This window comes from Hyperolius riggenbachi, chromosome 2 (genome assembly GCF_040937935.1).
Source record: "Hyperolius riggenbachi isolate aHypRig1 chromosome 2, aHypRig1.pri, whole genome shotgun sequence".
In the NCBI taxonomy this organism is placed as follows: Eukaryota; Metazoa; Chordata; class Amphibia; order Anura; family Hyperoliidae; genus Hyperolius; species Hyperolius riggenbachi.
In genome coordinates this window covers 66,923,960-66,935,564 of record NC_090647.1, presented here as the reverse complement: position 1 = coordinate 66,935,564, position 11,605 = coordinate 66,923,960, and the positions used below count along the sequence as shown (strand labels likewise).

The window sequence follows — 11,605 nt, the reverse complement described above, 5'->3', positions numbered from 1 at the left end:
ATGGCAGATTCCTAGCAGAAACTGCATTCTATTTTCACATCATGGTTGCCACATAGCTGGAGTGAAGAGTTTGGCCTCTTCCAGTTCACCAACGCTAAGCCTTCATTCCACCCATTACAAAAACACACAGCAAGTACTTTTTGATCACTCAGCGCTGAATTTGGTTTTTTTTTTTCTTAACAAAAAAAACAAAAAAAAAAAAAACCTCTTCCACTAAAAAAACCTCTTCCACTGATTTGTATAAAATCGCAGTCAAAAGTGATCACGTTTTCTAAAAAATTGTGATCATTCCGATTTTGCAGCGATTTTATTGTGATATTTATTTAAGTCAATGGGAGCACTTTTAGAGCGTCCGGGGTTTGGCAAGTATATAGCTGAACTTTGGATGTCGGTGGGCATAAGTGACCGGGCACCTTGGTTTCAGTTATTACGTAGCCAAACCCCACATCAGATGTAAGGCCATGTTCACACTATAGCACAAAAGCAGCGTATGCGTAAACGAGATGAGCCGGGAGGACGGTGCCAAATTTTTCCAGAACAGGTAGCGTTTTTTGTGCGTTGGGATGCCTATTGTGAACTGACACTGTCCGTTGCCATAGGTTTGCATTGCGTCTGATTTGTAATTGACCTTTTGAGTTGCGGCTTAAGAAAAATGCAGCAGGTCGGGACTTTGCATTTTCAGTCTGGCGAGCGCATCATGCATTTGCGTTTAGTTCGACAGTGTAAACGCATCCTATTAATAATATGGGATGCATTTAACATACAATTTAGGGTTTAAGTGGGGTGTATTAAAGAGAACCCGAGGTGGGTTCTAAGAATCCAATTAGCATACAGAGGCTGGTTCTGCATACAATGCCTCTGTTACTATACTGTTTCCCCCCAGCCCCCCTCTGCGCTCTGCTGTCCCCCATAAATCAATCGCCATGCTGGCGACACGCAGCGTGTCACCAGCCGACTGTTTACATGTGAAGTGTCAGTCTGCCGCTCCCCCGCCTCCTCCATAGCACCGGTCCCTGCCTGCATCCCTTCCCTCCAATCAGCGGGGAGGGAAGGGACGCGGGCGGGGATCGGTGCTATGGTGGAGGCACGGCAGACTGACACTTCACATGTAAACAGCCGTCTCCAGCACGGCAATTGATTTATGGGGCATAGCAGAGTGCAGGGGGGAGATTGGAGGAGATGGTATAGCAACAGAGGCTGGGCATTATATGCAGACCCAGCCTCTGTGTGCTAATTGGATTCTTACAAGCCACCTCGGGTTATCTTTAAAACACTGTGTTTTTACCTTCAATGTGAACAGGCTCTTAGCTTTTAGTGTTAGGCATAGGTGGGAGGTTAGGGTTAGGCATAGGTGGGAGGTTAGGGTTAGGCATAGGTGGGAGGTTAGTGTTAGGCATAGGTGGGGGGTTAGTGTTATGCATAGGTGGGAGGTTAGTGTTAGGCATAGGTGGGGGGTTAGGGTTAGGCATAGGTGGGGGGTTAGGGTTAGGCATAGGTGGGAGGTTAGTGTTAGGCATAGGTGGGAGGTTAGTGTTAGGAATAGGTGGGAGGTTAGGGTTAGGCATAGGTGGGAGGTTAGGGTTAGGCATAGGTGGGAGGTTAGGGTTAGGCATAGGTGGGGGGTTAGGGTTATGCATAGGTGGGGGGTTAGTGTTAGGCATAGGTGGGGGGTTAGGGTTAGGCATAGGTGGGGGGTTAGGGTTAGGCATAGGTGGGAGGTTAGGGTTAGGCATAGGTGGGGGGTTAGGGTTATGCATAGGTGGGGGGTTAGTGTTAGGCATAGGTGGGGGGTTAGGGTTAGGCATAGGTGGGGGGTTAGGGTTAGGCATAGGTGGGGGGTTAGGGTTAGGCATAGGTGGGAGGTTAGGGTTAGGCATAGGTGGGGGGTTAGTGTTAGGCATAGGTGGGGGGTCAGTGTTAGGCATAGGTGGGGGGTCAGTGTTAGGCATAGGTGGGGGGTTAGTGTTAGGCATAGGTGGGGGGTTAGTGTTAGGCATAGGTGGGGGGTTAGTGTTAGGTATAGGTGGGGGGTTAGTGTTAGGCATAGGTGGGGGGTCAGTGTTAGGCATAGGTGGGGGTCAGTGTTAGGCATAGGTGGGGGGTCAGTGTTAGGCATAGGTGGGGGGGGTTAGTGTTAGGTATAGGTGGGGGGGGGGTTAGTGTTAGGCATAGGTGGGGGGTTAGTGTTAGGCATAGGTGGGAGGTTAGTGTTAGGCATAGGTGGGGGGTTAGTGTTAGGCATAGGTGGAGGGATTAGTGTTAGGTATATGTGTAGGGGGGTTAGTGTTAGGTATATGTGTGGGGGGTTAGTGTTAGGTATAGGTGGGGGGTTAGTGTTAGGCATAGGTAGAGGGTTAGTGTTAGGCATAAGTAGTGGGGAGGGTTAGTGTGAGAGATCAGTTAGGTCAGGCGACAGTAAAATATAGGTAATATCGATGTTCTACTATCAGCATTATCCAGTGCCCAAATTTGCCAGCACCTTTTGTTAGATGTATGCCCAGTCATATGAACGCTCAGTATCTGGTCTCTAGTTCTGTATCTCTCATTAATGATGTAGCAACCACTAGAAGTCTGTGGAGGAGGCGGGCCTCCAACACAATCAGTACTTTGTGTTTCCGGAATCCAGAGGATTGGCGATCATGTGATCACTCGTGTTAACAGGGGTGTAGCTAGCGGGGAGCAGCCCCTGCGATTGCAGGCGGGCCCAGAGCTTTCTTTTCTCTGATACAGGGGGCTATACTTCAAATCAGGAGTTTTTGTGGCCACACTTGTTATGGATGTGAAGATCATGATGGACACACTTGTTTTATGACCCCTGTGAGAGGGGCCCCAAGGGAAGTGGTGTGAACATAAGGGGGGGGGGGGGGGCAGCAAAGTTTCACTGGGAGGGGGGGGCTCATTGAATTGTAGTTATGCCATTACTCAAGCATCTTTGGCAGACAACCTTTCTGGTAAGTACAAATCCTGCAAGAGGTGCGGGTGCTGAACTTTATTGCTATTTAGTTAAGGGTTAGACTTCAAGCAAGTGAAAATTCCTTGTGGAAATGAAGTGATCTCAGCAAAACAGAACTTTATAAGTCAGCTGATAACACTGGTCACATGTTTGTCCACCAGGTCTGCGTCACACAGGCAACTCTATTGCTTACACAGTTTGGTTATGGGGAACCTGTTACCAAGAAACAAGAGCATATTATTGATTGACTTACCTTTATTATCTGCTCAAAAGCCAGTGCAGACTTTAACATCATGGGCCTCTGACTTTGTATCATTTGTTGATCTATCGTGTTGTAAAAGTGGGCAACCTAGAAAAAAACAGTTCAAACATCCATTATTGACACAAGCAGGAGGGAAGTATTTTATTTGCAATGTCTACTGTGGTCCCAGCAAATAATGGGAACCATTAACCTCACATAACAGAAAATATATGCCAAAACCTATGAGATCCCAGCTAATGGTGTACAAATACTTGCATTCGAATTTCATGTAAATTATGTGAAGGCTGAAATTGGACCTATCAGAATAACTTCCTGTCAATTTTTATTGGTCCAAGTTCAAGCTGCATAATATTTACATTGATCACCTTTAATGGCAACATAGCTGCACTTCCTGCTGTCAGGGGACAGAGACTTACCTTCTGCTTTTATCCATCCAATGTCAAGCGGCATCAAGGGGTCGTAACCAGTCAATCTCTAGCTTTGCCTTCAGTCAAGTGGGCACAACGCAGATGCCTACTCGCTCCATGCCACCGGCACTCTAAGCATATCTACTGAACCCACTAGACTATACATGTCAAACTCCGGCCCGTGGGCCAAATCTGGCCCTCGGGGGCCATTAACTTTGGCCCTCAAGTGGTTTCCCCACTTTGCATTATGTTTGGCCCACTCTAGACCACCAGGGAAGCTATATTGGAGGTAAAGACCTAGATCACCAGGGAAGCCATATGGGGGTGGGGGGCACTAGACGCCATAGAACTGTATAAGTAAAGGAGAACCACTAGATACTAGGGAACTGTATAGGAGTTGCAGGGGAGCCATTAGACATCTGGGAACTTTATACCGGAGGAAGGTGGTCACTAGACATTGAGGTCGGCCCGCGACTAGGTCCCAGTGTACAATTTCGGCCCACTAGACTGACGGCTGTTCAGATGACAACCATGCCTGTATTTCATTCCCAGTGGACAAACTGGTTAAATATACTATTTACCCATTGTCTAAATAGAGGAAATGGGTATCTGGAACTTTTGATCTATACCATAATCTATATTTTTGATGCAGTTTTTAATGGCCTTTTGTCACGAAGTGTGAACTGCAACTGATTGCTTCTGAAGAAGCTGCTGTTTCAAATAAGCCTTGAAACGGGCATTAGGCCAATTACTGCACACATCAGTGTGACATATGTATGTTTTATTGTATTCGTCACATTCCCATTGTACAAGTTTTGTAATTAAAAGTTACATTTTATAATTATTGTATGATTTACCTATGGGCCTTTAAACCCTCATTATTTTGTTTGTTTCTGATTGTAATGCTGCTTAGGTGAGGGGTGGCCAGTAGTGATGAATGAAAATGCTGATATTCTTTTTGTGTTCATTATCGTGAACATAATGTAAAATTCAACTTTTGAGCAAAAATACCTTCAAAAATTATATTGTAATACGTTTGGGTGCTTACGTATTATCCCATCTGGAAAGTTTGGCAGCTTTGTTAAAGTTCGAATAATCACAATAAGGGCAGTGTAAATGTAGCTTTGTTAAAGTTCGGTTTGCTCCTAACAGAAAGCTAAAAGTCTGGGCTTTCTGTTGCACCGGGTCCCGAGTCGGTATGACGCTCAGTTACCAAATTATGGGGTTTTGAGGGGGTGGGGGTGTCCCCTGAACTTGGCTGCAGAAAGTGCAATTACAGAAGTACGGGACAAACCCAACATGATGAGAAGCAGCACACCCGGTAGGTCGTCTTCTTCCTTCGCAGCATAAATCTGTGTCTTCAATACTTATGCCAAGTGCCCTGAGTCTCTCATTTCAGATGAAGGAGCAGCGCAGCTATGCACCCTCGTCTCCTACCTGTCTTACTAGCACGGGCAGTAGACTCAATTCCACTGTGCTCTCTGCAGCAAAGTGCAGGGAACACCTGTTCCCAATCCCCTTAACTTGAGAATGGGGCATCGCATTGACTCGGGACCCGGTGCAAAGAAATGCCGGGACTTTCAGCTTTCCAAAAATGGTTAGATCTGGCTAGGGGATCAAACAGAACTTTAATAAAAAGCTGCCAAACTTTCCAGATGGGATAATACGCAAGTACCTACGTTTGTGATTTTTTTTGTGAATATTTGCGGTAAGAAAAATAAAAACCCAAAAATTATTTTTTTCCGTTTTCCTAATTTTCACATTAAAACCGTTTCCGCATTGGAAAGAAAAATTAGCTTCTTTTGACCATATTGCAAAAATTGCAATGTACTTTCACAAATATATTTTCGAAATTGAAAATAGCATTTTTGATGTGAAAATGACTGGTGAAAATTCGCAAGCGGCATTGGTGGCAAGTTCAACACTGTACAAAGGGTACAAAGACAAAGATGCCAAAATGGAAGACAAACAACAATACTGCACTCACACACCTGCTTAAGAATCATTGCTTGCTTGTAGAATTGCTGAGCTGTTTTGGAGGCTTGCTGGATTTTAGCCGGGACTGCTAACCCCAGTGCTGACAGCTGCCGAACTTCCCGCAACAGACTTACTAGCCGGTCAGAGTAGTGGATCCTTAATGCACCGTTAGCATGATCCAGTTCCATTACCAGGCTGTTTGGCTGAATGCTGCAGAAGAAGGCAGTACAACAGAAGACTTTTATGGTGTAGAAAAGACAACTCCATACAAAAATGTAGACAACTCTGCACATGGTCAGTAGCTGGCATTGTTTAAAAGGAAATACATATTGCAGTCTCCATATGTTACTCACTTAAGATGTCCTTTAAAGCAGTGTTCCCCAACCTTGTCCTCAGGGGCCACCAACAGTGCATGTTTTGTAGAAATCCACAGAGGTAGATAATTACTGTATTTTTTGGACTAGGAGACTCACTTTTTCTCCCCCAAAAGTGGGGAAATAAAGTCACTGCGTCTTATAGTGAAATGCAGGGAGTTCCTGACTTGTGAACGTCTGCCACTACGAACCTCCAACCAGCCGCAATGTTGGGGACTCCCTGTACTGTGCCCATGCAGAGGAGGACACAGGAAGACAAGCTGAGGACACAGGGGTACACAAAGGGGCATAGAGGAGGACACAAGGAGGACAGAGGCAAACACATGGGGGACAGAGGAGAACATGAGGAGACACATGAGATACAAGGGGGCATGAGGTACAAAGAGGGCATAATCCAAAAGATGCCCCTTCGCCATGAATGCACCAGGTTTAGTACAGGGGGAGCAGAATTATTAGGCAAATGAGTATTTTGACCACATCATCCTCTTTATGCATGTTGTCTTACTCCAAGCTGTATAGGCTCGAAAGCCTACTACCAATTAAGCATATTAGTTGATGTGCATCTCTGTAATGAGAAAGGGTGTGGTCTAATGACATCAACACCCTATATCAGGTGTGCATAATTATTAGGCAACTTTCTTTCCTTTGGCAAAATGGGTCAAAAGAAGGACTTGACAGGCTCAGAAAAGTCAAAAATAGTGAGATATCTTGCAGAGGGATGCAGCACTCTTAAAATTGCAAAGCTTCTGAAGCGTGATCATCGAACAATCAAGCGTTTTATTCAAAATAGTCAACAGGGTCGCAAGAAGCATGTGGAAAAACCAAGGCACAAAATAACTGCCCATGAACTGAAAAAAGTCAAGCGTGCAGCTGCCAAGATGCCACTTGGCACCAGTTTGGCCATATTTCAGAGCTGCAACATCACTGGAGTGCTCAAAAGCACAAGGTGTGCAATACTCAGAAACATGGCCAAGGTAAGAAAGACTGAAAGACGACCACCACTGAACAAGACACACAAGCTGAAACGTCAAGACTAGGCCAAAAAATATCTTAAGACTGATTTTTCTAAGGTTTTATGGACTGATGAAATGAGAGTGAGTCTTGATGGGCCAGATGGATGGGCCCGTGGCTGGATTGGTAAAGGGCAGAGAGCTCCAGTCTGACTCAGACGCCAGCAAGGTGGAGGTGGAGTACTGGTTTGGGCTGGTATCATCAAAGATGAGCTTGTGGGGTCTTTTCAGGTTGAGGATGGAGTCAAGCTCAACTCCCTGTCCTACTGCCAGTGTCTAGAAGACACCTTCTTCAAGCAGTGGTACAGGAAGAAGTCTGCATCCTTCAAGAAAAACATGATTTTCATGCAGGACAATGCTCCATCACACGCGTCCAAGTACTCCACAGCGTGGCTGGCAAGAAAGGGTATAAAAGAAGAAAAACTAATGACATGGCCTCCTTGTTCACCTGATCTGAACCCCATTGAGAACCTGTGGTCCATCATAAAATGTGAGATTTACAAGGAGGGAAAACAGTACACCTCTCTGAACAGTGTCTGGGAGGCTGTGGTTGCTGCTGCACGCAATGTTGATGGTGGACAGATCATAACACTGACAGAATCCATGGATGGCAGGCTTTTGAGTGTCCTTGCAAAGAAAGGTGGCTATATTGGTCACTGATTTGTTTTTGTTTTGTTTTTGAATGTCAGAAATGTATATTTGTGAATGTTGAGATGTTATCTTGGTTTCACTGGTAAAAATAAATAATTGAAATGGGTATATATTTGTTTTTTGTTAAGCTGCACACACAGATATCCCCCTAAAATAGTTTAAACTGAAAACAAATTAAAAACTACTTTCAAAAATATTAAGCTTTGATATTAATGAGTTTTTTGGGTTCATTGAGAACATGGTTGTTGTTCAATAATAAAATTATTCCTCAAAAATACCACTTGCCTAATAATTCTGCACTCCCTGTACATGCTACCATAATTAAAACCCATGTATTTTATTTGCCCATTTGTCCCGGTTATTATACCTTTTAAATGTTGTCCCTTTCACAATGTTTGGCGCCAATATTTTATTGGGAAATAAAGGTGCATTTTTTCAGTTTTGCGTCCATCACTACTTACAAGCTTATAATTTAAAAAATATTAGTAAAACACCCTTCATCACATGCATATGAAAAAAGTTCAGACCCTTAAAGAGAAACTCCAACCAAGAATTGAGCTTTATCCCAATCAGTAACTGATACACCCTTTTACATGAGAAATAGAATGATTTTCACAAACAGACCATCAGGGGGCGCTGTGTGACTAATTTTGTGCTGAAACCCCTCCCACAAGAGGCTCTGAATACCGCGGTACTCTGGGCAAACTGCCACAATGTAACAATGTTCACAGACAGGAAATGGCTGTTTAAAGCTGTCTGTAACAGCCAGAGCAGCTAGAAACAGCTACATAACTTGCCCACAGTAACAATGTCACCATGTAATACATGTCAGAATGTGATTCTGGGAGAGGAAAGATTTTACAATGAGCAAACACTGACTAAATCATTTATACATAATTATGGTAAAAAATGAAGCACTTTTTTTACTACATTATTTTCACTGGAGTTCCTCTTTAAGTAACTATTTAGGTTTGTTTTTTTTAATAGCAGTTCTTTTTTTTTTTTTTTTTTTTTTTTTTTTTTTCATTAAAGATTTATTTGGGTAATTTTTGGTGTGGGAGGTAAACAGTTAATATTAAATGTAATTATTTGTGTTTACGGTATTTATTAAAAAAAATGTATGTGAATGTAGTTTTACTATTTGGCCACACGATGGCCACAGTCAAACTTTTTTTTTTTCCCTTTAGTCCTGGAAGCGAACATTCTCGCTTCTAGGAATTATAGGGAGGACGGGAAACTTTTTTTTTCTCTCAGAAAGACTGCGGCTTCTTATAAGGAGCCGTCTGTCTTTCTGCCGGTGACTTAGATCAATGAATGGGAATTATGTTCCCATTCATTGCTCTCCAGGCTAACGGAGGGCGGCACGGGAGCATGCGGGCGTCCATTCGAACAGTCACGTTCATTCAGCTAAAATGGTTAATATATGTTTTTTTTTGTTTTTGTTTTTTTTTTCACAGAAAAATATGTATCACTGACTCTAAACTTTATTCCCATCCTTTAAATTTATATATTTCTTATTTTCAAATGTTAATATGAAGGAAAATGAAGAATAGAGAGCACCAGTGTAATTTGAATTATAAAACAACTTAGTTCTCTTATGAAATCTTTATGGTATGTGTGACTAGGGGTGTGGCTAGAGGTGTGAAATGGGTGTGGTTTAAGCGTCCCTCTTTCTCATCTCAAAATGTTGGGAGGTATGCCTTCATGCACTAGAGTGGGGAGGCAAAATAGCATGAGCGAGGGGTGGGGGGCAGGTGGCAGTTTGCACGCTGTGCAACACTATAATTACACTGGCCCATGTCAGCATAATTCCAGTGTTACGTGGTGCAGCATGGTCCAAAGAGGATCGAATTGTCAGACTAGATCACATACACATAGGCTGTTGCTGTGCCGGACTAGATCTGGCACTGATGTCCCTAGTGGCGAGCCCAAATGCGCCTGCATAATATTTCAATTACTTGCGTAACGGCGTTGTGTGGGGCCTTCGGAGATCAACGTGTCTGACACTTTGATTGAAAGGGGCTAACAATGTGCTGGATTTAATCCAAAAGCAGCTCTGGATTCTTAACCCTAAGGCTGGTTTCACACTACAAACTGGCGTCAGCGGTGCGGTGCACCTGCCGCACCACCAAAAAGTTGGGGGGTCGGCTTGCTTGCGAGTCACCGGTGGTCAGCGCACCCGCCTCCCCGCCCGCCGCTATCACCTAAACTGGCGCGGCATCTTCTATTATTCCCCTCTCCGCTCGTATAGTAATTCACTCACAGCAGGGCGCCCCACGGGGCTGCTGTGATGACGAGGCAGGAAGCCATAGAGAGAGAAAGAGCGGTTCCCTCGTCATCACAGCAGCCCCGTGGGGCGCGCTGCTGTGAGTGAATTACTATACGAGCGGAGAGGGGAATTATAGAAGATGCGGCGCCAGCTCAGGTAATAGCGGCGACCGCGGGGCGGGGGAGAGGAGGGGGCACTACCTATACTGGGCACTGTACTAGCTATACTGGGGCACTATACTGGGCACTACCTACCTATACTGGACACTATACTAGCTATACTGGGCGCTATACTGGGCACTATACTAGCTACACAGGGCACTATACTAGCTATACAGGGCACTATACTGGGCACTACCTACCCATACTGGGCACTATACTAGCTATACTGGGGCACACTGGGGCACTATACTAGCTATACTGGGGCACTATTAGGTAAAAAGAGGAAAGTGCAAAGCGAGATGTTACCAAAAAACTCAAGAGTTGTATAAATGGTACAAAAATCTTCACTTTATTATCAAATTTGGTAAAAGATGTGAAAACTGGATGTCAGACATGTCACAGAAAACCCACCCACCCACCAATAAAACCCAAAAGTCCAAGGAGCGAGGGCCTTTTCCTAGTGTGCGCCTTACACATAAGTATGAAGATCCTATTGAGAGAATGGAGGACAGTTCACTATTGCACAAACAAGCAGTTCAGAACAGGTTGGCTTTGAATATAGCAGGAGGTTCCTGTCTCATGCTGTCTCAATGGATATACAGAGGCGCCAAAAGAGTAAAAAGGAATAAAATGGTTAAAATATTTTGGTGGCGGTGGTGGACCAACCACTCAAAAAAGGACTTGAAACTGTCGCTTGTGGTACAGACAGTTTATTCATATACTCCACGACCAATATTGCAACGCGTTTCACGGGCAAGATCCCGCTTCATCAGGCATTCAAACACGGGAGTAACACACTAAAAATGACAGAGGTATACATAAATCAGAACGCTATAGTGTTGTACAAGTAAACAGAGACATACTGCTATGATCAATTAAAATGCCAGAAATACACATGTATCCGAACGCAATGAGTAGATCACATGAATAATGACATATTGCTGTATAGTATATAACATAATATATGTATATACACAAAAAGAAACAAAATAAAGTTGCCAAATTCATATTAAGAAAGAAACGAACATAGATAATGTGGCTATAGATGGTGATCTGTTATATTAGACAGTTATTGGTCAGACGGGAGGGCCTGTATGGGTTGATTGGGGATATGGATTATACGACAGTGGGTGTGTTCGTGCGCAGGGAAAACATAGCCAGCAGGGGTAGAATGGTAAGTTATATATTCTATACACATGGAAAATACTATGCAGGTAGATGGTAGTGGGAGTGATGTGCAGCGGGGGGGATGTAGGGGGGATTTTAGATTCTGTGGTGTGGGGGCACGGGGGTATATGCAAAGGACATTGGGGAGGAGGTATACAGTAAAGTAAAAAGTGACAGCACTTACCCAGCGTAGGTCCGTTCTATGTTTGGCACCTCTGTGCGGTGGAGCCTGCGTGGGGCTTCTAAATAGTTCTCTGGGAAGCTGATTGTGGGTGGGCTGGTGGGAGGGGCGTGTGGGGGGCGGCAATAGTGGGGACGGTGCCGGACGTGTTTGGAAAAGTAGAGTAGATGGGGATGGAGTGCATCCAATGAGT

The 11,605-nt window shown here is 44.3% G+C and overlaps 1 protein-coding gene across 2 annotated transcripts in view; it reads right to left on the bottom strand.

The window, feature by feature from the left end:
• The window catches only part of DYNC2H1 (dynein cytoplasmic 2 heavy chain 1), a 508,393-nt gene that overhangs the window by 433,725 nt on the left and 63,063 nt on the right, over positions 1–11,605 (bottom strand). For both annotated transcript variants that reach the window (XM_068266870.1, XM_068266871.1), the window contains exons 12-13: positions 5,614–5,809; positions 3,207–3,302 (exon numbers count right to left, since the gene is read on the bottom strand). In XM_068266870.1, the coding sequence (XP_068122971.1) occupies positions 3,207–3,302; positions 5,614–5,809 (292 nt within the window). The remainder of the gene's footprint in view (positions 1–3,206; positions 3,303–5,613; positions 5,810–11,605) is intronic.